Genomic DNA, 27902 nt, shown 5'->3' on the forward strand with positions numbered 1-27902 from the left:
CTAGCAGACATGTTTGGTCTCTTATAGGCCTTAGCCTCCACTGGTGATATCCATCTAGGAGTCTTTCTCTCCAGTAAGTCTTTATACCTAATCCAGACCTGATACAAAGATTTCCTGATTATATGACTCTTAAAAGTTCTGTGAATTTTAACTTTGTCATACCAAAGGTATGCATGCCAACCGAACATATTATCGTATCCCTCCAAGTCCAACACATCTACATTCTCTAATTTGAACCAATCTTTTAGCCAGCAAAAGGCAGCTGCTTCAAAGTAAAGTCTTAAATCCGGCAGGGCAAAGCCTCCTCTCTCTTTAGAGTCTGTCAACACCTTAAACTTGATTCTCGGCTTTTTGCCCTGCCATATAAACTTCGATAGATCCCTTTGCCAAATCTTGAAGCAGTCCATTTTATCCAAAATTGGTATGGCTTGGAATAAAAACAGCATCCTTGGTAGAACATTCATTTTAATGGCGGCTATTCTTCCCATTAACGACAATTTCAATCTTGTCCATATCTCCAAGTCTTTCTTTATCTCTATCCACAGTTTTTCATAATTGTCTTTGTACAGGTTCACATTTTTTGCTGTGAGATTGATACCTAGATATTTTACCGATTTGACAAAATTGAGGCCGGTGCCCTCCTGTAATCTTTGTATCTGTTCTGCACTCATATTTTTACTTAAAACTTTGGTTTTCTGTTTATTTAGTTTGAAGCCAGCTACACGTCCAAATTGTTCAATTAATTCTAGAGCTTTGGGGACACTGCTTTCTGGTTCTTGTAGGGATAGCATCAGATCATCTGCAAAGGCGCGTAGTTTGTATTCCTTCTCTCCCACTCTGATTCCTTTTACCTCCAGAGATATTTCTACTAGAAAGTCTATGTTCGTTCTGGACCTGTAGTGAAGGTTTCACTGATCACTGCCTTTACTTATTGTGCATTTTAGTATATAAAACTGGTTCGACATTAGTAAAAGAACATAGATCAGCCTTTCCCCAAAAATACTTTAGACCAGAAGTTGCCACCAGAATGTCCTCCAGATGTTTCTGGACTACATCACTCATCATCCTTGACATGCTCTGTTGGCTGGGGTTGATGGGATCAAAATTTGGAGAGCACCATGTTGACTGCCCCTGTTTTTGACAGATTCCAGCCAGCCTCAGCCAGAACAGCTGTGGTAGCTGGGGTTCATTGCTTTAGTTCCAAACATGAGGTTGGGGGATGCTGACATGGTGTCTTATGGCACCTTCCAGACTTACAAGGTCATTATGGCATACATTTGTGTGAACTAGAGTCCTCTTCATGTGTTTGGTGAAGTGAGCTGTATGTCGTCCATGAAAGCTTATGCCATAATGATTTTGTTTGTCTCTGAGGTACGACACAAGGCTCTTTATTGTTTTGCCGCAACAGTCTTTTATGCAGGTAAATTGATTGAAGAAAATTTGTGAGCGCTGCTGTTTGGAATTCTGAAAAAGAACGTAACAACAGGCATATAATACAGCTGATACTTAAATATGTGAGTGTTTTCATCAGAAATATATTCTCTTCTTCTCTTTGCAGGTCCTGAGATATTTTGACTATGTTTTCACTGGCGTCTTCACCTTTGAGATGGTTATCAAGGTAAGAAACAAGGGAAAGAATCATGAAATCAATGGAAAGATGGTAGGTTTGATATTCCTACAGAGTGCTTTGCAAGTCAATGACCCATCACCCACGTGGAGTAAATAAAGCACACAGACAGATGATTTTAGGTTAATGGGTAAAATAAGGCCACAACTTTATTGGTTACGGTGTGTGAGTGGTATTGGCTTAGGCATTGGATAAGAGCGCAACACCAGACTCCACCCCGTGGGGGGGCAGCCACTTTAGGGTTAACAACCAGTGGGAGGAGCTTGTTGATGCAAATTCAACTGGAAGCTTCCCCTGACGTCACCGGGGGTCGTGCCATGGCCCTAGCCACTAGCAGGGCATTGGACAGGATCCACGACCGCCGGATCCCTTTAAAGGGATACCCCTAGGAGGTAGGTGATGGCCGCTACCTGACCTCCAACACACCACACATATTACATCACCTATTGAATATTCCAATGCCTAACCGCCAATACCATAAAGTTGTGACGAGTTGCTACGAGGCAGGCGAAAAAACCAAGAGGCCGGTGCCAATTTGCCAAATGGATAAAAAAAAACTCCTACCAGGCCCTCTGGGCAACCAAGGCGACCAACCAAAGGCAGGAAATGGCTCCTGCTCGCAACCCCTCCCCTCCGGAAAGAGGAGAGGCTTTGCCATCATTCCTTTACATGGCAACGCATCTCCACCTCCCTGACCTTTGGACCGCCCAAATTCCAATAATAAAAAGGCATGCCTACTAGCGTTTGGGTAAAATCAGGCCACAACTACAGATGTAAGAGGTTTGGCATAGGCATTAGGTAGAACCCACCACTTCCAGCCTGGCTGCAGAAAGGACTTACATTTGGGGACAACCAAAAGTGAAGGAGTCCCTGACCCACATCAAGGATTAGCTACCCCAGTGGACTACACCTGGGGAGCAGACAGAAGCATCTCCCCTAGGTCTCTTTAATGGGGTACCCCTTTTTCGGAGGGGTGGGCAGAGTCTACAACCTCCCCTCCGTTCAAGACTACGCCTACCCAATGCCTAAGCTGCCAAAGTTGTGACAATTGCTATGAGGATGGCAGAAAGCAGAGGGCCAGAGCCAATTTGCCAACTGCAAAAACGCCAACCTGTCCCCGAAGGCGGTGACCAGCTATGCCAATAGCAAAGTCCAGCAGAGCAACGTGTGTCAGCAAAATAGGCAAGGAGTGATGTAAAAATTTGGGATTTGGCTTTGGTTACCCAATTCCGCCTGGGGCTCTGAGTCCCCTAAGTCCATGATCAGTCAGAGAAGGATGGGTGGAGGCAGGATCCAGTGGAAAGCAAGGCAGATATTTATTTATTTGTTCTGTTGTAACAGAGTTCCCTCCCCTCCTTCCAAGGAGGGACAGACCCTGAAAAAAAGTGTGCAGGAACCTTTAAAGACTTTGGACATTGCCCAATCCCCTTAGCTTAGCCAAAGACAACCCCAAAATCATCATACATACATCACAGGAGGCAGGTCTACAACAGATCTGCCAGGATACCTGATAATGGTCGCTGGTTGCATTACCTGGGCAGCCTGGCTATTCTTTTGCGATGGTTAATACTTTAGTTCCTGAATCCATGTCACAGGCTCACCCTATTCATACACAAATATGCCCAGAATATAGGATTTGCAAGCAAAAAGACAATGGCAAGCCTTCCCCAATTTGCCTCCCTTACTGCAGAGCAATATTTGAGGTCATTGGGAGAGTCAAAATGGCTTCAGGATTGCTGTCCTGTGCTATTTCAGACACATGGTTTATATATTTAGATATGCGTGCATTTGTGAATATTCATTCTACATTTGAGACCTTAAAATTCTTATAACAGGAGGGAGGAATTGGCTGCAGTGCACACCTGAGGCCTCTCTTATATGCCAAGGAGTGGGTTGGGCCTGACACCACCTTATGAACTTCTGCTGCTGCGTCACCTTTCAAACTATTTGTGCCCACATGCAAACACACACACACACACACACACACATATACATTCCAAGTCTTTTCTTGTGATTCCTTGATATGCTGGAGTCCAGTTTATGAAATTCCTCTCCAAGCTGGTGGGGGAATGGGGAAGGAAGCAGAAGGGAGCAAAGCTGATGAGTTTTCTAGTAAAAAGAACAAAAACCCCCACACCAAATAAATCCAAGAATAATCTCACTTTCTCAGCACTTGCTGAGTTTGCCAAAATTAGGCATGGCAAGAGAAGCCGTGGGTGTGAGTTGTTGGTGCGATCTCGGTTTACAGCGACAAGTTCTGTGACTTCCTCTTTGTGGGTGATGAGCGTTGGCCTCAGTGGAACAGAATGTGAAATGGTTTCTTGAGTAGAAAGAGAAAATTGAATACGCCACCCCACTCTCTCTCTCTCTCTCTCTCTCTCTCTCTCTCTCTCTCTCTCTCTCTCTCTCTTCTTAAAGCAGAACCTTTTGCGCATCTCTGTCATGTTGGAAATGTCACTCCCACAGAGCAGAGCTTCTAAAATTAGGCACCAGATTGGCAGTTGGGGAGCTAAATTGGCATTCTGGTTTTCATAAGCTCCTAGTGGGGCTGAGGCTTATCTAAATCAGGGCCTTGTGATGAAGCAGGCCCTTTCCCCTGCTTGGGCACACCATCGAAAGGTGTATTTTGTATGGCATGACGGCCCTGAGGAAGGAAACTCAAGGCCCCTCTGCATGGCAAAACTGGCCAGCTGGTTCCTTAAAGGGAAACTTGCAAGCATGTCTCCCTTTCCCTTTGCCAATCAGTGAGTGGTGTCCTGAGCCATGCTGTTTAGCTATTACGTCTGATGTTGTTGTTTAGTCATTTAGTCGTGTCCGACTCTTCGTGACCCCATGGACCAAAGTACGCCAGGCACTCCTGTCTTCCACTGCCTCTCGCAGTCTGGTCAGACTCATGTTGGCAGCTTCGAGAACATTACATCTGATAGCTGTTGATAAATGTTCCCCCCATAAATTCATCCAATCCTTTTTTTAAAAAACAAGGTTACAGAAGCTAGTGGCTATATCATCAGCCAGGTGACTCCTTGCACCCAGACCTGGTGGCAGTACATGGCACCCCATATGTGTGTATGTTTGTGTAGCACATGACACTGAAGTGAGACACAAGGTTTAAATCAATGTTAAGAGACTCTTCTGACTAGCTGTAACATTGCAGCTTTAATAAAATCATGGTATATAAAACGAAAGAGGGGCATAGTATCATAACGCCATCATGCTGTAATAGTAATTTTTTTGCTTAATAAAATGGTGACTTCTCTTTGGAATGTGGTTCTATGCTGACGAACTCCTGTTGGAGATTGCATCATTATTGATGGCTAGACAACTATGCTATCTTGTGACTTTTAAAATTGTTCGTTTTGATTATTTCAAAACTATGTGCTCTTCCATTTTACTGATCAGATGCGGAAGCTGTCGTGTAGCAGCACATTTAGTTTACAAAAGTGACCCTTTCCCATTCCAATGGCTTTATGACTAAGTTGCTTCCACCTTTTCCGCAGATGATAGATCAGGGATTAATCCTGCAAGATGGCTCCTATTTCCGAGATCTCTGGAACATCCTGGACTTCATTGTGGTGGTCGGAGCCCTGATGGCCTTTGCCTTGGCGTAAGTACCTGCACTTCAAGAGCTTCCCCTGTCAGCGTTCAGATTGTCACCTTTCCAATAGCTCTCACGCAGTTCAGGGCAGTGCTGCCAGTGAAACTCTGGCACAGACACTCCCCAGGTTGGTATCTATGCTGTGTCAGTCCAGTGAATGCCTTTGCCTCTGCCACCTGCTTGAGATTTATTTGTGAGACGGGGTGTGTGTGTGTGTGTGTTTGTAATGATGCAAGGACATTGCAGGAAGGCGGGAGGGGAGAAAATGACATACAAAAAAATGCAATCTGGAAAGTGAAGGGCCCCCAGATAGTTGTGGTTTTGCCCCTAGAACATGTGCAATAGGAATAAAGAAATGAACAGCCAGACATACATAAGCTGGGCCCCATGGTCATGAACTCCTCACCCACCTCCATTCTCTCAGGCATCTACCCATCCATCCATCCCCTACCCAACCCAACTCATGAATCAGCTTGGCATTCACCCTAACAAGAAAGCTATCCCTTCTAAGAGTGCCCATTGACATATACCAGTATATTGCACTTTCAAATTTGGAAATATATTCCATTGATTCAATAGCAACATGTTTATGATTTTGGCTTCATCGGGCCAAGCAGGTAAGACTCCGTCCTGAAAACCCTACAAGTACTTCTTTATTTATTCGGCCGGTTCTTTTTCTCGGGGCACATGTACACGGCAAACTTAAAACTACACGTTACATAGAATCGTAGAGCCAGAAGCGACCACGGGGGTCATCTAGTCGCCTGTTACCCTTTTGCCCAGCGTGGGGCTCAAACCCACAACCCTGCGATGAAGTGTCTCGTGCTCTACCAACTGAGCTATCGAGGAGCCCCGAAGGAGGAGCTCTGAGTCCTGCATTAGGATCCCTACCTGCCCCTCTAGAAACACAGCACTTTGGATAACTTGGGTGAAAACAAACTAGTTTGGGTCTGTAGTGAGGACACATATCTTCATTACACTGTATATGTAATAAAAAACACTAGTGTCTTGAGTTTGCTTTGCTTTGGTTTGTAAAGTATAGCCGTTTCAGGAAAGGGCAGTTTGGAGCAAAGCAGCAGCTGGGTGCTGAAGCCCACTTTCTACTTCTCCAAATTCTCCTCCTCACCCCCCCAGTCCCTTTTCTGTCCATTGTAAGCAATGCTATGTTTGGTCCATGCTGCCAGTGCCTGCCGTCTAAACCATTGGTTGATCGGGGCAGTTAATACTGGGCTTCCTTGTATTCAGGTTGCATAAGCTTGAACCCATAACCTGAAGCGTTTTTTGATTGTTGGAAAGGCTTCAAACCAACTTCTGCACACTAACGGAGCCCGGCACGCTTCCTCTGTGCACATACCTGCTGTACGTGCGCATTTGCTTCCGTCTCCTGTGCTATCAGCAGAGTTATCTTCTCTCACGCAGCGGTGTGTGTGCATACCAGCATACCAGCAATTACAGACAACAGAGTCCAGCTTCTTTCCTAATCTAGAAGCTTTTATGTACAAGGCATAAATCTCCATTCCGGGAGATACGCTCGACATTTTGCGTCTTCTCCCTTCTCCGTTCTCTGGACACAGAAAAGAAAAAAGTATCACATTACACAGTACACAGTACACAGCGTCTTCCGGTGACTCTCTTCCTCCTGTGGGTGGGACAACCTGGTTGAGCTTGTTAACTCTAAAAGCTCCAAACCTCTACACCCATAATCATCCTCCACCTGGAAACATACAAAGCGCCATTGCATCTCTACCCCTTAGGGATCATGATTAGTGTTTTGTGTTTTTACTAACTAGCTGCCAGGCAGCTGGAAACTGAAGATCAGGGAGCTGCAGCCAGCCAGCCAGCCAGCCACCCCTTATGAGTCTAACTGCATGATACATGTGTTTGCAAGTGTATGTTTGATGTGTTCACTCTTCACATTTATAGGTGTGCTCTTGGTTCTAGAGAGAGAGATAAGTAATGTTGGCAAATGGAATCAAGGCAAGGGAGAAAAGGGGGGTTGGGTTCTGGGACTGCAGAAGGAGTGGAATGTGAGGATAGCAAGGCTGGGAGATGGGATTTTTCCTCTTCTCAGATGCAAATCTTCTTCCAACAGTCTCCTCCTTGTTCCTTTGCTCTCTGGCGATGGCCCATTTCCTGATCTTTTCTGTTTTCTTTCCATCTGTCTATCGATCTGGCTTTTGACTGTACATCCTGGCCCTTACAGGAATGCTTTGGGGTAATTATACTTTTTGTTTCTCTTTTGGGGGAATACGGAGTTGAGGGAGACATGGCTTGAATGGAAGAACCTGCTTTGCTTATGTCTGTTATGTTTCTGTCCATTTACATGGACTTCTTTTTCATTTGAGAAAAGTGCTTTGTGCAGTCAGGGCTATCAAAAAGTGCTTTGTAACTGCCATTCAGACTCATTCAGAGAACTCGTTCTAGGGCAGGCTCTGATTTCGATTTGTGCTTTCTGGGGACCACATATGAAATATGAAGCTTTTGGTGCCAAAAAAACCCAAAACCCACGCTTCCATTAGCACTGGAGAATTGTTCAGCCAATATCAGCCTTGTAACAGCATCTTACTTCGAGTGGTCCTTGTAAAAGATTTTTAAATGTCCAACTCCTGCAGTTTTTCACAAACCTTTATACCCAGAATTTTCAAAGCCACCTTACTGAGATATACGGGTAACTATTAGTCTCAAAGCTGTTTGGGAAAGGAAGAACCAGATGAGGAGTGACTTTGTGTCTGTGCTGCAGATGCAAAAGGATATTTGAATCATCATTTACTAGCATGACAATTGGATAAAAAGATCAGCTTGAAGGTAGACTGGTTTATAGACTCCTTTCAAGAACGGCACTTTGGCCTTTATGGAAGAAAACTTATTCTTGTAATTATTGGGAGCAGTTATTGTGCTTGTATATAATATAACAGCTTTTGCCCACCTGGTTAGTAATTTCAGAGCCAAATTTCTGAAAATTAACAGTGGTTGGTTTTTTGTGTTTTTTTTTTTTGTCAACAATATGGCATACCCTGTGACATTTCCCCAGTGAAAATAGGGACGTTCCATTCCATAATGATAATTTTACTGTTTACACCCCACACATCTTACTGGGTTGCCCCAGCCACTCTGCGCAGCTTCCAACATACATAAAAACAGGCACACACATCCACATGTGGTGGGAATGTCCCAAAATCCAACACTTCTGGACATCAATCATACAAGAAATATGCAAAATAACTAAACAAGTATTTGAAGTCACCCCAGAACTGGCCCTACTAAACATCTTACAAGATAATAATGCCCATTCACATCATAAAGAGCTCATAGCCCACCTACTCTCAGCAGCCAGAAGCATCATAGCCAGACACTGGAGAGACCTGTCAGGAGTAAGCATGGACCAGTGGTATCAAATAGTATGGGAAAGAGCCTTATTAGAAAAACTGACTGTCAGGGGGCTGCCCTCACCTCCTGGCAAGGAGTTGCCAGGGCTTTTTCAGTATCGCGAGCCCCCGCCCCAACTGCTTAGCAATTCATCCTCCTCCAGTCAGGAGGACAGTGATCCCTCTAGTGGGGAGGGAGAGATGGGACTGGGAAGTAGGAGTCAGGGCTCTGACAGGGAAGGAGAGCCCTCGCACCAAGCAGAGGCTGGAGGGGAGGCACCTCTTCCGTCTCCCCAATTGCGCAGGGGGGAAAGACGCAGAGGGGGGAGGCGGGGGTTCCGCATCCCACGGCTTTTATGCTGGGCTAAGAACCGGAAGGGGCCATTCCCGGACTCTGGCGAAGGATGAGCTAGACGTACTTGTTGTTGCTGCACTGTACATATCTGCACAATAAAGGAACTTAGTTTTTAGAAACCTCGGAGTCTGGCTGGTTACTCATGAGCAACCACTGAACACCTCACACTGACCAAGAAACTGAAACTGACGCGGGGACAAATAGAGGAAGACACCTTCCCCTTTATCACATACACAGCCCAACAAGACAAGAACAAGAATCCGCCGACAGCATACAAATCCATCTGGCTAACATACAAAACAAATCTCACTACAGCCAACCAAAGACAACCAACCACACCCTTGGCCACCCCCAACCTCTCTCACCACCAAGGAAATACAACAAGTGAATAGTAAGAGAACCCATACAAGTCATGCTGACATAAAACCCCACACATACACTAAGTAGAAGAATAGAAGCATAACCACCTGACCCCACCCCACTCACCATTCCCCTCCCCCTCTTCCCCCCCCTTTTCTCTTCCTAATTGTTTAAACCAGGGGTAGTCGACCTTTTTATACCTAACACCCACTAATGCATCTTTCTCGATGGTAAAATTTCCTTACCGCCCACCAGTGCTCGATGGAAGGAGGATTCAGCTTGTGCCGTAGAACCCCCTACCACCCACCAAGAATCCTGAAACGCCCACTAGTGGGTGGTAGGGACCAGGTTGACAAGCCCTGGTTTAACCAATTCATGAACCAAGAACTTATACACTGGCCACCAACAATGAAACACATGTTGCAGATCTTTTCCCACATTTATTATGAAATTTTTGTGATATACAAATGACATGAGAAACCTTGGTATACTTACTTGTATAACATGATTCTTGTTTATGAAACCCAATTAAAAAAAACCATACATAAAAACATAATAAAACATCAAATACTTTTTTTTAAAGCCTTCCCTATACAGGATTTCCTTCAGGGGGCTCGGGGGTCGCAGAACTCAGTGCCCTCCAACATTTCTCCCATGAGAATAGGGACATCCTAAGGAAAAGCGGAACATTTTGGGGGTCAAATCAGAAACCGGGATGGCTTCTCTAAATCGGGGACATCCCTGGGAAATAGGGACACTTGGAGTGCCTGATATAGAGAGATCCAATATTGGTTCTGTCATGTAGCACAGGGGTGGGGGACCTTTGGCCCTGAAGATGGTGCGGAACGACGATGCTCCCCATCCCTGGCCATTAGATTAGACCCTGCTTGCTGGAGAGTCAAAGGTTCCCCTCCTCTGCTATAGCATATGGTTAGTCCTTCAGTATGTGTCTGCTTCAGGCCACAGAGTTTGGGTACTGTTAATGGACAGCAAATTGTCAGTTGCTTTATGCGTTGCTTTTAAATTATTGGTTTGTTGCAGTGGGTGAGGCGGCAATTGGATTTAACACCACAGCCAGTCATTCTCGCTCTATTTCCGTACACAGAAACCAGCACACGTCCAAAACAAATGGAAGGCAATTATTTTCTCTTTTATCTCGCTCCTTTTTGTGAACGGAACGGAGGCGACTGGAAGTTGTAAGCCAGAGTGACTCTGTGAGCTGAAACTCAGGGGAGGAGAACTCCCTGCCCCCAGCAGCTTTGAACTCCGCAAAAAACTAGAGCAAAAATTACACCTTGCTCTTCTTCCCACTCTTCCCAATACCTGAGCTGGGTTTTGAGCCTGTAGCTCACCTTCCAATGTTGTTTAAAAGCCGCCATTAAGAAGACAGAACGTTTTTGTTCTCCGTTGCTATAAAGAATAGAGATGAGGTTGCAGGGAGGCACTTTTTAGGTTAAGTATTCGGAGAAACATTGTGAGTCAAGCTAGACAATAAGGCAATTTTCCCACAAAAGCTGTACTGGAAATTCACTGGAAAGTTGTAATAGTTGCTTCTCATTTTATAATTTAAAGACACAGGAGCACGCCTGAAAAGCTGTTTCCATATCTGAATACGCTTTTGTTTTGTTTTTTTATTCTATGCGTGCGACTGAAGTTTGCTGGCTTATTGCCCAGAGGTGTTGCCTGTTTCTTTAGAAAGCTCACAACGACAGCAGCTCCTCCTGCCTCAATGTCCGTCTTTCCCTTATGACTGCTGCATCAAGAACTAGTGTGTTAAAATGGGGGTTTAGGGTTGCCCCCTTGTTTCATCCCGCAACAGGCAGCAGAGACTGTGGTTGAAGGGATCTTTGGAAAACTGAGTTGTCCTGGAGCTTATAAAGAGACAAGCGCTATCCAGGATTAATTACAATCTCAACAAAACCCACTGGCACTTAAAGTTGTGTGACTTTAAATCCAAAGGGACTTTTCCGGAGAGCAGGGCGGATTTGCAGGACTCCCCATGCATTTTCGGACGGGGCAGGGAATAGTTTGTCCCACCTGTCTTTAGGCATCTTGCCAAAGAATGATTCACCTCTTTTTATCTGCTCCGTGTTCAGCATTGAGTGATTTGCTACTGCTTTGATTGGTTGGTTTTATTCAGTTGTGCTTCTGTAGTCAGGGGCGAACGGTGCCTCTTGGCTGCCCGGGGCGGCAAAGTGAGCCGAGCCCTGCCCAGCACATGCTCACTCCGTCTCGGCCGGTGCTGCTACTTCCGCGGCAATTTTGAGAGCCGCCAAGTGCGATGAGCGCCTTCCGCCGATCGCGCTCGGCGGCTTGCAAGGTCGCTGGGAGCAGCAGCGCTGGCCCGGACGGGGTGCTGGGCGGCGGGGCTCGGCTTGGGGAGTGGCGGGAGGGGCCGCCAAGTGTCACACCCCTCCCTGGAGCCCAGGGCAGCCCGCCCCCATCGCCCCCCCTAGCGACGCCACTGTCTGTAGCATTTTCCTTTTGCGTCAATATCATGTTCAGCGCTTTGGCTACCTCTAGCACAAAAAGCAGTATATAAATAAACCATAATATAAAACATATCCAGGTCACAGTGTGATCTGGAGAGGAGGCTAAGCAGAAATTTGCACTTTCCTCCGAGACCAATCAATATAGCAGGCTCTCCAATCGAAGCTGCAACCAACTTCAATCAAAAGACATTATAAGCCAGGCTAAAAATATCGCTGGTGCTATCTTGCTGTTTTATGTAACTACCCCAGTTTAAGGTTGAGGTGAGGATAGCTCATAACCACAGCAGTTGTGCATTGTATTTCAAAGGACCTAGAGATCTTCCAGTATATCCCAATCTACCTTCTCCCCAACCCTGCGTAGAAGAATTTACTAATGATTGTGCCTAGAGAAGAAAGTCTTTGGCCGACAAATCTTTTTACAGAAAATTTTGTTCTGGAAGAAGGCAGGGAAGGAGAGTTAGAACCTGCTTGTCATCCAGAAACCAAGTTGTGTGTAAGGTGAAAAAATAAAAAAATAAATAAACTACTGGACAGGTGGTGAAACAGAAAAGTGCCCCACAGATGTGTAGGGAGGCCTATTCTATTTAGGATCACCTGGAAGTGAAATTTGCTGTGATGAATGCTGGAAAGGATGCCAAATGTGAATGTGGAGGAAGAAAACTGGGGGGAAAGTTACAGATGAACCTTGCAAGCGGAGGTCACTTGAAGCAGTAAAAGCAGCGGGTGACACCAGGCGCTGATAAGTGTAATGCACAATGGGGGGTGGGGGGTGGAAATAGCATTAATTATAATTCTAATTATACATTGTACAGTGCTAGATCTGAAACTAGCTGTTACCGCTCAGGAATGCAATCTTAAAAGTACACTGAAAACGCCGGGAGAGCGTATTGCTGCAGTTTAATGTTAATAATCTCTCGATAAATGCCAGTTCCCTCCTGGCATGGCGCTGATTCCAGGGTAAAGTGTCTGAAAGATACTCGGAGTCGAGTGTGAATTTCATGCTCTTTATTCAGCTCATAGTAGTGAGGACTGTAGTTCCCCCAAAACGTTTGCTTTATATACACTATTTACACAATGGGCCCCACGTGATTGGCTAATTCCGAGATACTCCTGTATGCCAATCAGAGTGCAGATTCACTTCCACCTGGAGCTGGATTGGGTGGCTCCTGCGGACCAATCAGACTGCTGCAATCTCAATCCTATTGTTCTGGGACCAATCAGACTGCTGCAATCTCAATCCTATTGTTCTGGGACCAGTCAGACTGCTGCAATCTCAATCCTATTGTTCTGGGACCAGTCAGACTGCTGCAATCTCAATCCTATTGTTCTGGGACCAGTCAGACTGCTGCAATCTCAATCCTATTGTTCTAGGACCAATCAGCCTGCTGCAGTTTGGATCCTATTCAACTCAGTACATAACAGTGTCATTCTGACGGGGCCCTGCCCACGGGGTCGGGATCATTTTAAGCATTCTTCTACCTAGGGAGGAGCAGCTTGTTGAGATACAGCCCCCGAGTGGCTGGAAAGGGTATCTGGAGGGAAGAACTTGGAACAAAAGACCGTGGCAAATAACAATACAAAAATTGCGACACATGCATAGGCAGTGTGGCTATAGGCTTCCCACCGTGCTTGCTCAGTATAAGCATTTGCATAACTATTCTCAGGTAATCATTAATAGATTAAGGCTGCAATCCTGCACCTACTTAAAGGTAAAGGTAAAGGGGACCCCTGACCCTTAGGTCTAGTCGCAGACGACTCTGGGGTTACGGCGCTCGTCTCGCTTTATTGGCCGTGGGAGCCGGCGTACAGCTTCTGGGTGATGTGGCCAGCATGACTAAGACGCTTCTGGCGAACCAGAGCAGCGGACGGAAATGCCGTTTACCTTCCTGCCGGAGCGGTACCTATTTATCTACTTGCACTTTGACGTGCTTTCGAACTGCCAGGTTGGCAGAAGCAGGGACCGAGCAACGGGAGCTCACCCCGTCACGGGGATTTGAACCACTGACCTTCTGATCGGCAAGCCCTAGGCTCTGTGGTTTAGACCACAGCGCCACCCGCCACCACCTCCGCCTACTTACCTGCTAGCAAATCCCACTGAATCAGTGCCAGATTTACATATAAGATAAACAAGCTATAGCTTAGGGCCCCACTCTCTTGCCCCCCAAATATACTTCTTAGTTGTATTTCAGTTCACCAATAACTTTCATAAAATACATATTTCGTTATATGCAAATGGCTTTAGATAACTATTAGGTCCATAAATTACCATATAACATATATTCAACACACACACACACACACACACAGAACAGCAACAATTTGTTGTTGACAAAGGACAGCTGGACATATAACGGGCCCCATTACCTTCAGTAGCTTAGGGCCTCATCAAACCTAAATCTGGCCCTCCACTGAATTAATAATAATAATAATAATAATAATAATAATAATAATAATAATAATTTGTATGTCGCCCTTCATCCATAGCTGTCAACTTTTCCATTTTTTAAGGGAAATTCCCTTATTCTGAATAGGATTTTTCACAAGAAAAGGGAAAAGTTGACAGCTATGCCTTCACCTGAAGATCGGAGGGCGGCTCACAACACAAAACGAGACCACAAAATACATCGTAAAACAAAAAACAAACCAATAACCCACCTCCCACAAACACATTCAAAGGGCAATAGGATGTTTAGGTGGCCAAAGGCCCCTGGATACAGATAGGATTGTACTGCAAATTACCCGCCTTTTCACCCAATTGGTCAAAAGCATTTAAATATATATAGCCCATTTCCTAAAAATCACCGTGCATGCCTTTTTCAAGATACTGTGGGAAGTATGTGTGGGCATGTCCAAGGGAGCTTTGGGTGGGAGCCTCCCCAATGGGCGTTCTCCATCCCACCTGGTGAACCACCTTTGGAGCAGAGCAGCCGTCCCAAGATGCCTTGTGGCATTGTACAGAAGAAGCCGCCTGCTTACAGGAGAAGAGCTCTGAGTGATGTGTGGCAGGAGGTTGGATGTTTTCCTATCGGTTCTATACATCTTCCAGTGTGAGCCAGTGTGGTGTAGTGGTTAAGAGCGCTAGACTCGTAATCTGGTGAACCGGGTTCGATTCCCCGCTCCTCCACATGCAGCTGCTGGGCGACCTTGGGCTAGTCACACTTCTCTGAAGTCTCTCAGCCCCACTCACCTCACAGAGTGTTTGTTGTGGGGGAGGAAGGGAAAGGAGAATGTTAGCCGCTTTGAGACTCCTTCGGGTAGTGATAAAGCGGGATATCAAATCCAAACTCTTCTTCTTCTTCTTCTTCTTCTTCCTTCAAGAGAATTTGAAGTTCTAATTCTTCTTCTTTTCAAACTCCTCAGTAATGCTGAGTTTTCTTTCAAGATTTTAACTTTTTCTTTTTTAAAAGATCTACAGTATTTAATGCATACTGAGTTTTTGAGATTCTTAAGTCCCTGATAATAATGTTATGTTTGATTTAAAAAAACAACATGTATCTTACTGGATATCCCCAAGCTATTGCATCCACCAAAAGTAGTTATTTGGATCCCAGTTATTGACAGAATGAATCTTCTACCAGAAAATGGTCTGAAGGCATGAGACTTCTATCTTGCTGAAGCCAGACAGGTCTCTGATAAGTGCCTAGATGGGTCACAGTTTAGGAACTGCAAATACACCACCTTGGGTTCCATAATGGAAGAAGGGCAGGATATACCGTAAATGCAATAATAAGGAAATAATTTTTAAAAAATGCTTTTCAGCCTTCATTATATTAACAACTCAGAACTAAGAAAGCCTCAAAAGTTCCTTTAACTCATGTCCTCAGCTATAAAAACATAAGATTAAATATGTCGTCCAGCAATTAACTACTGAAGGTTTAGGTATTGAATCTCCAAATTAAACAAATTAAAGCTTGCAACCCTAATTTATAAGGGTTTTTAGGGGTGTGTGTGTGTGTGTGTGTGTGTGTGTGTGTTTGTATACGAGTGTTAATCTTCTTGTCTTGTGTTGAGGTCAGGGACTTCCGCAACACGGACTGTCGTGAGAGCCAGAAATTCTAAAACAGAAAATTATGAAGCATATAACACAGCCCAGCAGGTTCATGGAAAGGTAGCATGAGTCAGTGTAAACCCAATGTTCGTTCAAGAGCTTTGAACATGGAGTGTGGAGCACGTTTTAATGAATGTTAGGCTAGTTAGCATTATGGTTATGTTGTTTTTGCTAGATTGGTTATTGTACTTCCTTTACAAAAAGAGTGCATAATTGTACCAGGATCCTTCAGAGATTTTCAAGGATACTTGATAGAGGGCTTGGTTCTTTCACAGACCTCATATGCTTTGTTTTATTAGCTCGGAACTACAAAGCTCAGATCTCTCTTGCATAATTCTCTCTCTCTCTCTCTCAATTTTAATTTGTCGGCATTATGCTCTGGTTTGCATAGGAGTTGCCTCTCCTGGATATTTTCTTTTTCTGAGTGCCCTGAGTCTATTGTATCCCCATTTGGGCATGTTATTGTGTTCTTCATCTGACTCAACCCTAATCCCTCTCCCTCACTCCTGCTCAGGGTGAGGGAACTACAACTGTGCATGCTCAGTGGGAGGTGGGAAAATGTGGGCTTACCAGCCTCATATAACCAACATTGTTAGTTGGTTATTGCATCAATGCATGAAAGAGTTAATACCATAGAGTAAAATGTCCTGCCAGGCTTAGCTATGTCACTTCCCCTTTACCATGGGAGGAAACAGGTAATCAAGTCTTTGTTGTCCCCGTGCCCCAGTCTACCTGAGAATTCAGCACGTGAGAAGGTCTGATCTGGTTGCTCCAGCTCAGCAGCATGGCTTTCACCAGCCTTTCTTGGGTTCCTATGCCAAAAGTTTAGGAACTTTTACCACTTTGTAACCAAGCTACATTTTACTGCCTGTGCAACTATTTTAACTGATGTATGGAAAGGCACATGAATCTGACCTTTGGAGAGTTTGTAAGTAAACCCTTTTTTAAACTTACCAAACATGTGGTCTTTTTCTATGCTAGGGGAAGAGGGGAACTTTGGAAGGAACTATTAAAGGGGACAAGTTTGGAACGTCTTTATAAATTACTTTGATGAAGGAATTTAAGGGGTGCTCATCAAATTTGCAGATGACACCAAACTGGGGGTCAGGGGTTGGGGTAGCTAATGCCTCAGAAGACAGAATCAGAATTCAAAATGACTTCAGCAGATTGGAGAACTGGGCCCAGGCTAACAAAATGAATTTCAATAGGGACAAATGTCAGCGGGCAAGGAGGGAGACACGCCATTTCCGTCACCCCAAGTGCGCAGAGGGGTGAAACGCAAGGAGGGGAGGCGGAGATTTCGGATACCGAAACTCTTATGTTGGGGTCCCAGCCGGAAGGGGCCACTCCCGGATTCTGCTAGCGACTGATACGGTCATGTTTTTCAGCACTCTGCACTGTAAATAGTTTGCACAATAAAACTGTTAAAATACAGTTTGGACTCATGCCTGCTTACTCGTGAGCAACCCAACGCAGACCTGACAGCTATTTACAGACTTTATGGGGAGGTTGGAAACTGGACAGCGTTGCCAACTTAACCAAACAAATCTATCTCGATCTGTTCCGGTGTGTGCCTTGTTTCACCTCCACTGAGTCCTTGTTTTCCCCCAAGTGTGTGATGTGTTTGCCATGATGATTTGCTCCCCTGCCTGTGGACATGTTTGTGTTTTTTGTAAATGAGTCACATCCCATGATTTGCTTCATCACAGTGAGGTGATATAAAATGAAGAGTTTGAGATGTTTGATCCATAGTATTGTCAGGGCTGCCTTCTTGCCAATACATCGCATATCACAATCTTGACTTTAAATCAGATGTAATCTACACCTCCATGAACTCAAATAGAGAGAAGAACAATGGTATTCGTACCAACCATTGCAGAAATAATACGCTCTTAATAAAAGAAGAAAACTCTGCTTTAGCCTCAAAATTGAATGTATTTAATTGGGAGAAAAATTCAGCTGAATGAGTTTGGAGAAGGCATATATTACAATATATTTAGATTTTGGTCAACACAGTTGGTTGTGGAATCTACACACATATAAAAAACATTGTGAAAAAATGTTTCGAAAAATACATTGAATTTTGCACCACACACTGTCGCCATCTAGTGTCGTATTTGTGTATTGCACTTTACAACACTGGTAAAACGTTTTATTTGCAGCTGTGTAGCTGAGTCCCAAGATGCTATCTTCCCCTGGGCCAGGCATAGGCAACCTTCGGCTCTCCAGATGTTTTGGACTACAATTCCCATCATCCCTGACCACTGGTCCTGTTAGCTAGGGATCATGGGAGTTGTAGGCCAAAACATCTGGAGAGCCGAAGGTTGCCTATGCCTGCCCTGGGCTATCAGTGCTGGAATTATGCAAGTTTTCAAGTTTCATAGAATTCTACATATGCTCCTGAAATAGTGGTACCTGCCCGATAGAGTCCTGTGTAATTCAAAAGCTTTCATATTTCTATACCAAAAGTCCAATTATATTGCATGGGGAATTTTCTGTTTCTTTTGAATGAGCAGGCCTTGTTTTATAGACTTCTGCCACCTGGTGCAGATGTCAGTTGAAGGAATGCAGCTTTCTCAAAGAGGACAGAAACATATCTCCTTCCCAACTTCCCTGTCTATTATTGCAGTAGGCAGTGCAGTTTCTTGCTCACAATTTTGTGAATGCGGTGAGATTTGAATGGAGGATTTTGAAGCTCACGGTCTTGTCTTTGCTTGCATGGCTAGTTTTTCTATTCCTGCCTTGCTTCTCCATTCTCGGCTTACATGCAGGCCAGTTATGTGCCTGTTTCCTTTAAAGTACGGCCTGCTGAGCTCAGTGGGATTTGACTGCTAAGTCTCCGTCTTTCTCAGAGCTGATGAACAATTTGATCGCCCAGAAGCCTGCATGCAGCTTCAAGTATACTAAATACTTTTAATTTAAGTCTGAAGCGAAGCTGCTTAACTGCATTCTCCAAAATCTTTACTTGATTTGTGGGTTGTCCCCGCTGCCGCTACCACAATACTTGGCGTTGAAGCCTGGTATAGAATGTTGACCCCAAATTTATTGTCTGGAGTGGGGCTCTGGGCTCATGTCCCGAACCTTTTAAATACCTAGCAATGCTCCCTCCAGTCAGATGAGAAACGGCACTGATCAGCTGTTCAGATAATAGAAAAGGTCGGGGCGCAAGTCTGGCGTTACGGATGTGCAACCATTTCTGAGGGATGCACACATCATCCGCTGGCACGGGAACTGCGTCATCTAGCAATGGGTACCTGTCCCCTTGCAAGTATTGCCCTTGCTAGATCGTGGTAAAAGTGCTTCGCTTTTCTGGTGGAAATTTGGCATGGCAGGCTGCTGTGAGGAGGAAGAGGAGAGGGCAGGAAACTTTCCCTTAAGCAAACTTAAAGATAACATCCTCTTGTGATCCAAACCCAATTGTGGACAATGCCCCCACTTTCCCAGCAGTCCTCTCACATGCTCCTAGAAAGGCTTTTGGGGAGCTGCCAGGAGAGAGAGAGAGGCAGGAAACTTTCCTTCCATAAACTTTTAAGTCCTCCTCCCCTCTCCACCCCATGAGTGGGTTGGGTTGGAAATGTGTTGAGTTTGATCATTGTAGCATGCATGGAAGACTCTAATCACATGCCTCTACTTATCCCTGCATGCCACTATATAGAAGAAAGAGGTGACTATTTATGTGTTATAATCAGTGCTTTTTTCTAAAAAATAATAATAATAATGTTTAGGGGTACTCTCATTTTGACTCAAGAAAATCACCATTTTATAGTTCAAATCGGGGGAAATAAATCCGGTAAATGGACAAAAGTACAAAGAACATGCGTTACCTCGTATCACACAGCTGACAGCTCCCAGTGACTTCCACATGGGCATGAGGTTGTGTGCACTAACATCTTCCCGACTTTCATCAGTAAAACACCACACATCCACAACCCACACTGCTTCACACATTAAACGCTCGCTTCCATCTGCGGCTCAGGAAACACCAGGAAAGGAAATGAAGTCACTATTGGAGGTGGTAACAGCAAAACTGACCAATCACCGTGCTAGATTCCAACTCCTACTTCACACATTAAACGCTCGCTTCCGCCTGAGACACGGGAAACACGGTGACAGGAAACGAGGTAGCAACGGAACTCACGATTCACTGTGCTAGAGAAGAAACTATTTTTAAAAAAATAGTTTCTTCTCCTGTTAGATTAACAAAATGTTTAGGGGCACAAAATGTTTTGTTTCTTCTCCCGTTAGATTCACAAAATGTTTAGGGGCATGCGTCCCCCCAGAAAAAAGCACTGGTTATAATTATAGATTATTACACTGACAGAACTGTTTTTTAAAGCATGCTGGGTAAGAGACATTTTTCCCTGCTGCCATTTGATGAAAAGAGAGAGCAAGAGAATTGCTCAAACTTACCTGGCATGTGAGCTCAGGGCACTAGAGCATGGTCGCATGATGTCTTTGCGGCAGATGGCCTAACTCAGCAGGAGTGCAGGTCACCTGTTTTAACCTTGCTTTCTCAGTCTTTTCTCACAATAATAGGCAGTCGATGCAAGCGTTAGAGGAGCACTTAAAAGCTCTTGCCTGGTTTGTTTGCTTTTTAATGGTTTCAGGCTGCCTGATGCCCGTGACCACGGTTTCCATATTTTCGATTTTAAAATCTGTTCCTACTGTATTGTGATTTAAACGCTGCCCTGTGGTTTTCACGCAGCATTCTGCAAAACCCGGTGATCCTGCAATGAGAGCGTCGCTGGCAGCAGGCAAGCTTCCCAGTATGACAGCCTGTTCACCAATACAAGTTTCCAAATTGGCAGCAGCAAAATTGCCGGGAATATTATAAATGTGTTTTCTATCCCCACCCAGAAGGTCCAGTTTGATCCAGTTTATTTTTCAACCTGTGCACATGTCGGAAAGTAATAATTTGCCGCGGGATCGCATTGAGTTCAGTCTGTGTTTGAGGGGTTCATATTGTTCTCTTCCTTTTGTTTTGTTTTGTTGTTTTGGGCGGGTTTGTTCTCCTCTCACCTGTGCAGGACAAACAAAGGTCGGGACATAAAAACTATCAAGTCGCTGCGTGTTCTACGAGTCTTGAGGCCTTTGAAGACCATCAAGCGGTTGCCCAAACTCAAGGTATTCTTGCTTTCACTTGTTGAAAGATACTCGGAGTCGAGTGTGAATTTCATGCTCTTTATTCAGCTCATAGTAGTGAGGAATGTAGTTCCCCCAAAACGTTTGCTTTATATACACTATTTACACAATGGGCCCCACGTGATTGGCTAATTCCGGGATACTCCTGTATGCCAATCAGAGTGCGGATTCACTTCCACCTGGAGCTGGATTGGGTGGCTCCTGCAGACCAATCAGACTCCTGCAATCTCAATCCTATTGTTCAGGGACCAGTCAGCTGCTGCAATCTCAATCCTATTGTTCTGAGACCAGTCAGACTGCTGCAATCTCAATCCTATTGTTCTAGGACCAATCAGACTGCTGCAGTTTGGATCCTATTCAACTCAGTACATAACACTTGTGATATCCCCTCAGATGAGTCACCTTTGTTCAGAGCAGATCCCCGCCAAGCAATGTAGGGCAGTCGTTGCCGTTGTCGGCTGCCTTTTTCGTTAAGAAAACACTTGTTCTGCTAATGTAACAAAGAGCAATGGAGAACAGGGATCTTATCCCACTAATGGTTGCGTAGAATAGGAAGATCTGGCAAACGGATCTGGATTACCGAATTAGTTGGTGTACATATTGTTTCAGCTGCCATGGCTGCTTCCCAAGGAATCCTGGGGACTGCCGTTTGATGAGGATATGACAGACCCCCTACCCCTGCTTGCAAAACTACAGTTCCCTAGATGGCCTTTCAGTGACTGTTTAACATCTGCAGTGAAAAGATGCGTCCTTTGTTTTGCAGCGATGAGGGAAGCTTTACCTGCTCAAATAAACTCTGTCACCCTCTGCGCTGCCAGAGACGCTGGTTAGGCCTGTTCTTCCTTGATTTTACACTTTCTGTACGTGCTGCTTGCCTTGATGCGGGTGAAGAAAATGCTTTGACAAACGAGGCCGTTTGCGTCCATGGTTGTTTCCCCCTATGATGAATCGCACCCTTTGGGTTTGCCTCCCCTCTCAGGCTGTCTTTGACTGCGTCGTAACTTCGCTGAAGAACGTCTTCAACATCCTCATTGTCTACAAGCTCTTCATGTTCATCTTCGCGGTCATCGCCGTTCAGCTCTTCAAGGGCAAATTCTTCTATTGTACAGACAGTTCAAAAGATACAGAGAAAGACTGCATGTAAGTACAGCGCAAAGCATCTAGCCATGCATCGTGGCACAATGTCGCTTACCTCTGGTTGGGCGCCTTTGCAGGGTGGCACCAGCATTGGCCCGGGATCCAGTGGGTACACTGGAGGTAAGGGGTTTCCCTCGACCTGGGTGAACCCTTTGACCAATAGCAGGCAGGTTGTGGTGCTGGCTCCGCCCCTGAGGTGGATCACACCGAGCTGGCAGACTTCGCCCCCATCCAGCCCACGGACATTTTATTAATAAAATGTTCTGTTTTACAATTTCAAATACCCATTTTACATTTGACTTGCCTTCTTCTCTTTCCCTGGTTCATTTTACATATCTTAAATCCCTGCATATTCTACAAAATTATACCATTCAGTATTCCATTATTGCATCCATCAAAACTTATTTGCACGGTTGAATTTTTCTTAACGCTGCCAGCATTTTCAGCTGTACACAATTTTTTCCCCATATATTCAATAAACGTGATCTTCTCTAAATGCATGTTCTTCTTGTTCTCTTATTCTATTTGTTAAGTCTGCAAGTTGTGCATATTCTGTCAACTTCAATTGCCTTTTTTTTTTTTTTTTTGGTTGGGACATCGCTCGTTTTCCATTTTGGGGCTAACTAAACACGGGCCGCAGTTGTTGCAGACACAAATAACCTTTTCTGACACCTGGGGATTTAATCCTGAAGTATTCCCAACAAAAAGGAATCTGGTTTGGGTTTTTTGAAAGTAATTTTAAACATTTTTTTCAATTCATTATAGATCATTTCCCAATACTCTTTTACCCCTTCACCCCATGGACATTTAAACCCGGGGGCCTTCTCCAGTTCCTCTTCCAGTTCATCCCTTTCAGCTCAGCAGTCCTATGATGCTATGACCCAAGGTCCATAACTGGAGGAAACAGTCTCCAAAACTCCCAGCAGAAGCATGGATTCTTATCCTCATTTTTCTTTATAGCAGAGGGCTTGATCTTGATCTGTCGGTTTTATCTTCCTTCAGGTTGCACTAATCCTGGTGTGGTGGAGCAAGGACGGACACCCAGGTCTTACCTGTAATCTCCCTGCTCTAAACCACACCTGGATATAAACCCCACTGCAAGACACAGACTATCTGGGCCTGCCTCAGTTCCAGAGGGTGCTGGAAGGTCTGTTTTTGGAGTGAAAGAGGCTCATAGGGGAGGGAAGATGAACCATCTTGGAATAGGCTGCCTGCCACCCTGTATTCCTCTCCTCACTTCCATCGGCACTTCTGCCCCCAACTCAGTACCCTTCTTATATTAAAAGCCTGGGCGGTGTGAGGGTGACATTGGGAGAAAGACTGTGGGGAGGTGATTGGCAACCAGGGGGAGGATTTAAGAACCTCCTCTCCCTGCCTGCTGTGTTTCACACCTGATTACTCTAGGAGTCATCCACCCCCCTGCTTTGGGCAGGACCGGTTTTAACAAAGGCTGCCACCACCAACACATAAACATGGGTTGTGCACCTAGGCATGTCCAGCTCCCAAGCGACTGTGATCTACTCCCAGTATAAGAAAAACTGGCAATGATCTACCCATTGTCATTGGAGGGAGGAGGAGCGTGCGTGGGGTGGGTCGATTGCCCAGATTTGTTGAGCTTTTTGGGGAGAGGATTGCACAGAGTTTTTTTAGCTTCCCCCTTCCCCCCGTAACTTTTTGTACACAATAAGGATCCCACGATCCACCAGGATCAGCCAGGGATCTACTGGTAGATCGCAATCTACTGGTTGGACATCCCTGGATACAGTATTGTAGTACAGTATTGTAGCCTTTGGTTGTCTTCTTCCTGCTTCTCCCCTTTCTCACTCTATTTTATTTAAAAAATGTTTATTTTGTTTTCAAATCAAGTTTTACAATAACACATCCAATATATAACATAGAAACAAGATTCCAAGGAATCTCCTGGACTTCCCTGCTCCCCTTTTTGAGTCCTATTGGTAATCATTTCCTCTTGCATCTTTTATAGTAAGCGAAATCTTTTACATCTTCATTATGTCCAAAATTCGCCATTAAACTACAAGTGTTATTCCAGTCCTGCTTACAGTTATAACTGTTCACAATTGTTTTTAAGATAAATTATATCCCCCCCCCAATTCCTTATTGGTCTTCCTGATTTCTGATACTTCTGGTCATTTTTTGGCAATTCGGCATAATCCATCAACTTGATCTGCCATTCTTCTCTGTTGGGGACTTTATCTTCTTTCCATCTCTGGGCCAATAACATCCAAGCAGCTGTGGTCCCATACATAAATAGTCTTTTTCTGCTCCGTTGGGATCCTCTTACTTGACCGAGTCAGGACTTAGGGCACCCCTTTCAAGGAAAGAAAAGGAAAGAATTTAATTGCCCCATATTTTTATTGTCATCATCATTATTATTTATGAACTCTCTGCACCACGCTTCCTCGGAGGATCACAGGATTGTTTACAGTATCAACTTAGACCTCTTTCACCCTGACAGCGCGGCAGCGAAAGGCTAATCGCCATCTCTCTCTCCATTTTACAGAGGCCACTATGTGGACCATGAGAAAAACACGATGGAAGTGAAATGCCGGAAATGGAAGCGCCACGAATTCCACTACGACAATATCATGTGGGCTCTGCTTACCCTCTTCACTGTCTCCACCGGAGAGGGGTGGCCGCAGTGAGTACTACTTCCATTGGCCCTTTCCAGTGAGGTTAGTAGTGGAAGTGTCTGAGCTTAGCCCTAACTCGTCCAAGACATAATGGAATGCCTGGTACATTTATGTTTCAGTGGCAAAACTAGTTTAGAGATTAAATGCTGCTCCAAAAAGGAGGTTTATTTTTATTCATTCCTTTATTCGTTTATTCGTGGTAATGAAGCAGGGACACATTTCTGGATCAAGTTGGCCTCTCATCCTGCAGAGCTTGCAAACAAAAGCCCCCCCATATCTACCTGTCGGGCTTAGCTGCCAACAGCAATAACTTTAGTGTCGCCAGCCCAGTCCTGTGGAATGCTCTGCCAACAGAGATTCAACAGGCGCCTTCTGTTTCAGCCTTTAAACTGCTAAAAACCTCTCGAAGCCGCAAGGTTATGCTGGCAATTCAGGAAACACCTTTCCATAATGGTGAGTTGGTGGGCTCTGGTTTTAAAAATTCTTGATGTGTTTTTATTTTTATTTTATTTTTTAAAATAATATTTATTAGGCTTTTTCCAATTATGACCAAATTACAGTCAAATTACAGCACATGATTAAATTTTTCTAACCCCCCTTTCTCTCACCAAGAGGAGCATACCAAATAAACCACCCTCTCACTGGGGTGAACACTTATACTTTGCCAATTTAATCACTTACAATACACATATCATCATAGCCTTGTGGACTTCCCCGGCTCCCACCCATTGACTCCATGCAAAAACCTAATTTACAGTTATTGCCAATTAAACCCAATATTATTTCCTCTCTTTCTTACATTTACCAATATTTTTTACAAAATACTTTTCTTGATGTGTTTTTATGACTTATAATTATTGTTGTAAACCAATATAAATGTTTTTTTGAAAATAAATAGATGTGGTGTAGATAGGCCAGGCTTCCTCAACCTCGGCCCTCCAGATGTTTTTGGCCTACAACTCCCATGATCCCTAGCTAGCAGGACCAGTGGTCATGGATGATGGGAACTGTAGTCTCAAAGCATCTGGAGGGCCGAGGTTGAGGAAGCCTGAGATAGGCTGTTAAACTGGGCCGCGCGTTATTTTTGTGCAGTGTTGTGTCTCCTAGGAGTGCTCTGAGGATGGTTGAGCAATCGGCAAAGGGTAGATGATAGCTCAATCAGTAGAGCGTGAGACTCTTAATCTCAGGTCATGGGTTCGAGTCCCATGTTGAGCAAAACATTCCTGCATTGTAGGGAGTTGGAATTGATGACCCTTGTGCTCCCTTCTGGCTGTATGATTCTATATGACCCTTTGTGCTTTCTTTCTTTCTTTCTTTCTTTCTTTCTTTCTTTCTTTCTTTCTTTCTTTCTTTCTTTCTTTCTCTGCGTTCCCAGGGTTCTGCAGCATTCGGTGGATGTCACTGAGGAGGACCGTGGCCCCAGCCGCAGCAACCGCATGGAGATGTCCATCTTCTATGTGGTCTATTTTGTGGTCTTCCCTTTCTTCTTTGTTAACATCTTTGTGGCTCTCATCATCATCACTTTCCAGGAGCAAGGAGACAAAATGATGGAGGAGTGCAGCCTCGAGAAGAACGAGGTAATGCTGCAGCGCAAATGGGGGCAGGCTTGTGGCGAGAGAGGGGTGGCATGGCTATTTATTGCTTCGGAAGCTAGGCAGATACTTCCAAAGCATTTTGAACATCTGGATTCACACTATTCCAGTGCTGGCTAGAAGGGTCTCATGATTATAAGTCGGGAAGGGGGTACTTTTGTGAGTTCGCAACAATACAATAATTAGCAATGGGGGTAATAATTTGGATGCCAACTGACTTCAACTGATTTTCTTCTTCTTCTTTCTCTCTTCTTCTTTCTTCTTCTTCCTCCTCTTCTTCTTCTTCTTCTTTCTCTCTTCTTCTCTCTTCTTCTTTCTCTCTTCTTCTTCTTCTCTTCTTCTTCTTCTTCTTCTTCTTCCTCCTCTCTTCTTCTTCTTCTTCTTTCTTCTTCTCTCTTCTTCTTCTCTTCTTCTTCTTCTTCTTCTTCTTCTTCTTTCTCTTCTTCTCGCTTCTCTCTCTTCTTCTTTCTCTCTTCTTCTTCTTCTTCTTCGTCTTCTTCTTCTTCTTCTTCTTCTTCTTCTTCTTCTTCTTTCCTCTCTTCTTCTTCTTCTTCTTCTTCTTCTTCTTCTTCTTCTTCCTCTCTTCTTCTTCTTCTTCTTCTTCTTCTTCTCCTTCTCCTTCTCCTTCTTCCAGAGAGCATGCATTGACTTTGCCATCAGTGCCAAACCCCTCACCCGCTACATGCCGCAAAACCGGCACACCTTTCAGTACCGGGTCTGGCACTTTGTGGTCTCCCCATCGTTTGAGTACACCATTATGGCGATGATAGCACTGAACACCGTGGTTCTAATGATGAAGGTGAGGGAAACCTGGGGCGACATTGACCGGCTTCCTGGCAATCACAGTGATCTGGCTCAACCGGAAAGTTAACTTTTTGAGCATGGTTGCCTGGGAGATGCCTTCTCTTCCTTCCTGATTCAGCTCCTTGGCTATAAAATGAAGCAATTGAGAATCGTGAATGATGGGAAGCTCCCTTATAATGCACCTGAGAAGCATTTTGCTCAGATGGGGAACCTGGTGCCCTCCAGATGTCTTTAGACTACAGCTCCCATCAGCCCTGACCATTAGAGCTGGGGATGATGGTAATGGGGGTGTGGTAACACCTCGAGAGCCAGAGGTTCCCCACCCCGGACTAATTTCACTAATTGCATCACTCTGTGGTCTCGGGGAAAGGTTCTTTCCCAGCCCTGCTCCCTGGGAGTGCCAGGGATGGAAGATGGACCTTCTGCATGCAACTTTAAGATCAAGAACTGTCTTCCTATTGATCTTATTGAAGTTACTCTGGGAGCCTTTGCTGGCTGAAGGGTGGGTTTAAAAAATGCATTAAATGAAAAAGAAGTTCCAGTTACAGGTGGGTAGCCGTGTTGGTCTGCCATAGTCGAAACAAAATAGAAAATTCTTTTTCTGAAGGTATCTGAAGAAGTGTGCATGCACACGAAAGCTCATACCAAGAACAAACACAGTTGGTCTCTAAGGTGCTACTGAAAAGAATTTTCTATTTTGTTATGAAAAAGAAGCATATGCTCTACCTCCAAGC

At 44.6% G+C, this 27902-nt stretch overlaps 1 protein-coding gene across 1 annotated transcript in view; it reads left to right on the plus strand.

The window, feature by feature from the left end:
• CACNA1E (calcium voltage-gated channel subunit alpha1 E) overlaps positions 1-27902 on the plus strand; it is a 364294-nt gene that overhangs the window by 280946 nt on the left and 55446 nt on the right. Inside the window, exons 25-32 of the mRNA XM_033151321.1 lie at positions 1559-1618; positions 5125-5231; positions 7426-7437; positions 20870-20966; positions 21964-22124; positions 24643-24780; positions 26148-26349; positions 26999-27163. Coding sequence (XP_033007212.1) covers positions 1559-1618; positions 5125-5231; positions 7426-7437; positions 20870-20966; positions 21964-22124; positions 24643-24780; positions 26148-26349; positions 26999-27163 — 942 coding nt within the window. The remainder of the gene's footprint in view (positions 1-1558; positions 1619-5124; positions 5232-7425; positions 7438-20869; positions 20967-21963; positions 22125-24642; positions 24781-26147; positions 26350-26998; positions 27164-27902) is intronic.

This window comes from Lacerta agilis, chromosome 6, assembly GCF_009819535.1.
Source record: "Lacerta agilis isolate rLacAgi1 chromosome 6, rLacAgi1.pri, whole genome shotgun sequence".
NCBI classification, from domain to species: Eukaryota; Metazoa; Chordata; class Lepidosauria; order Squamata; family Lacertidae; genus Lacerta; species Lacerta agilis.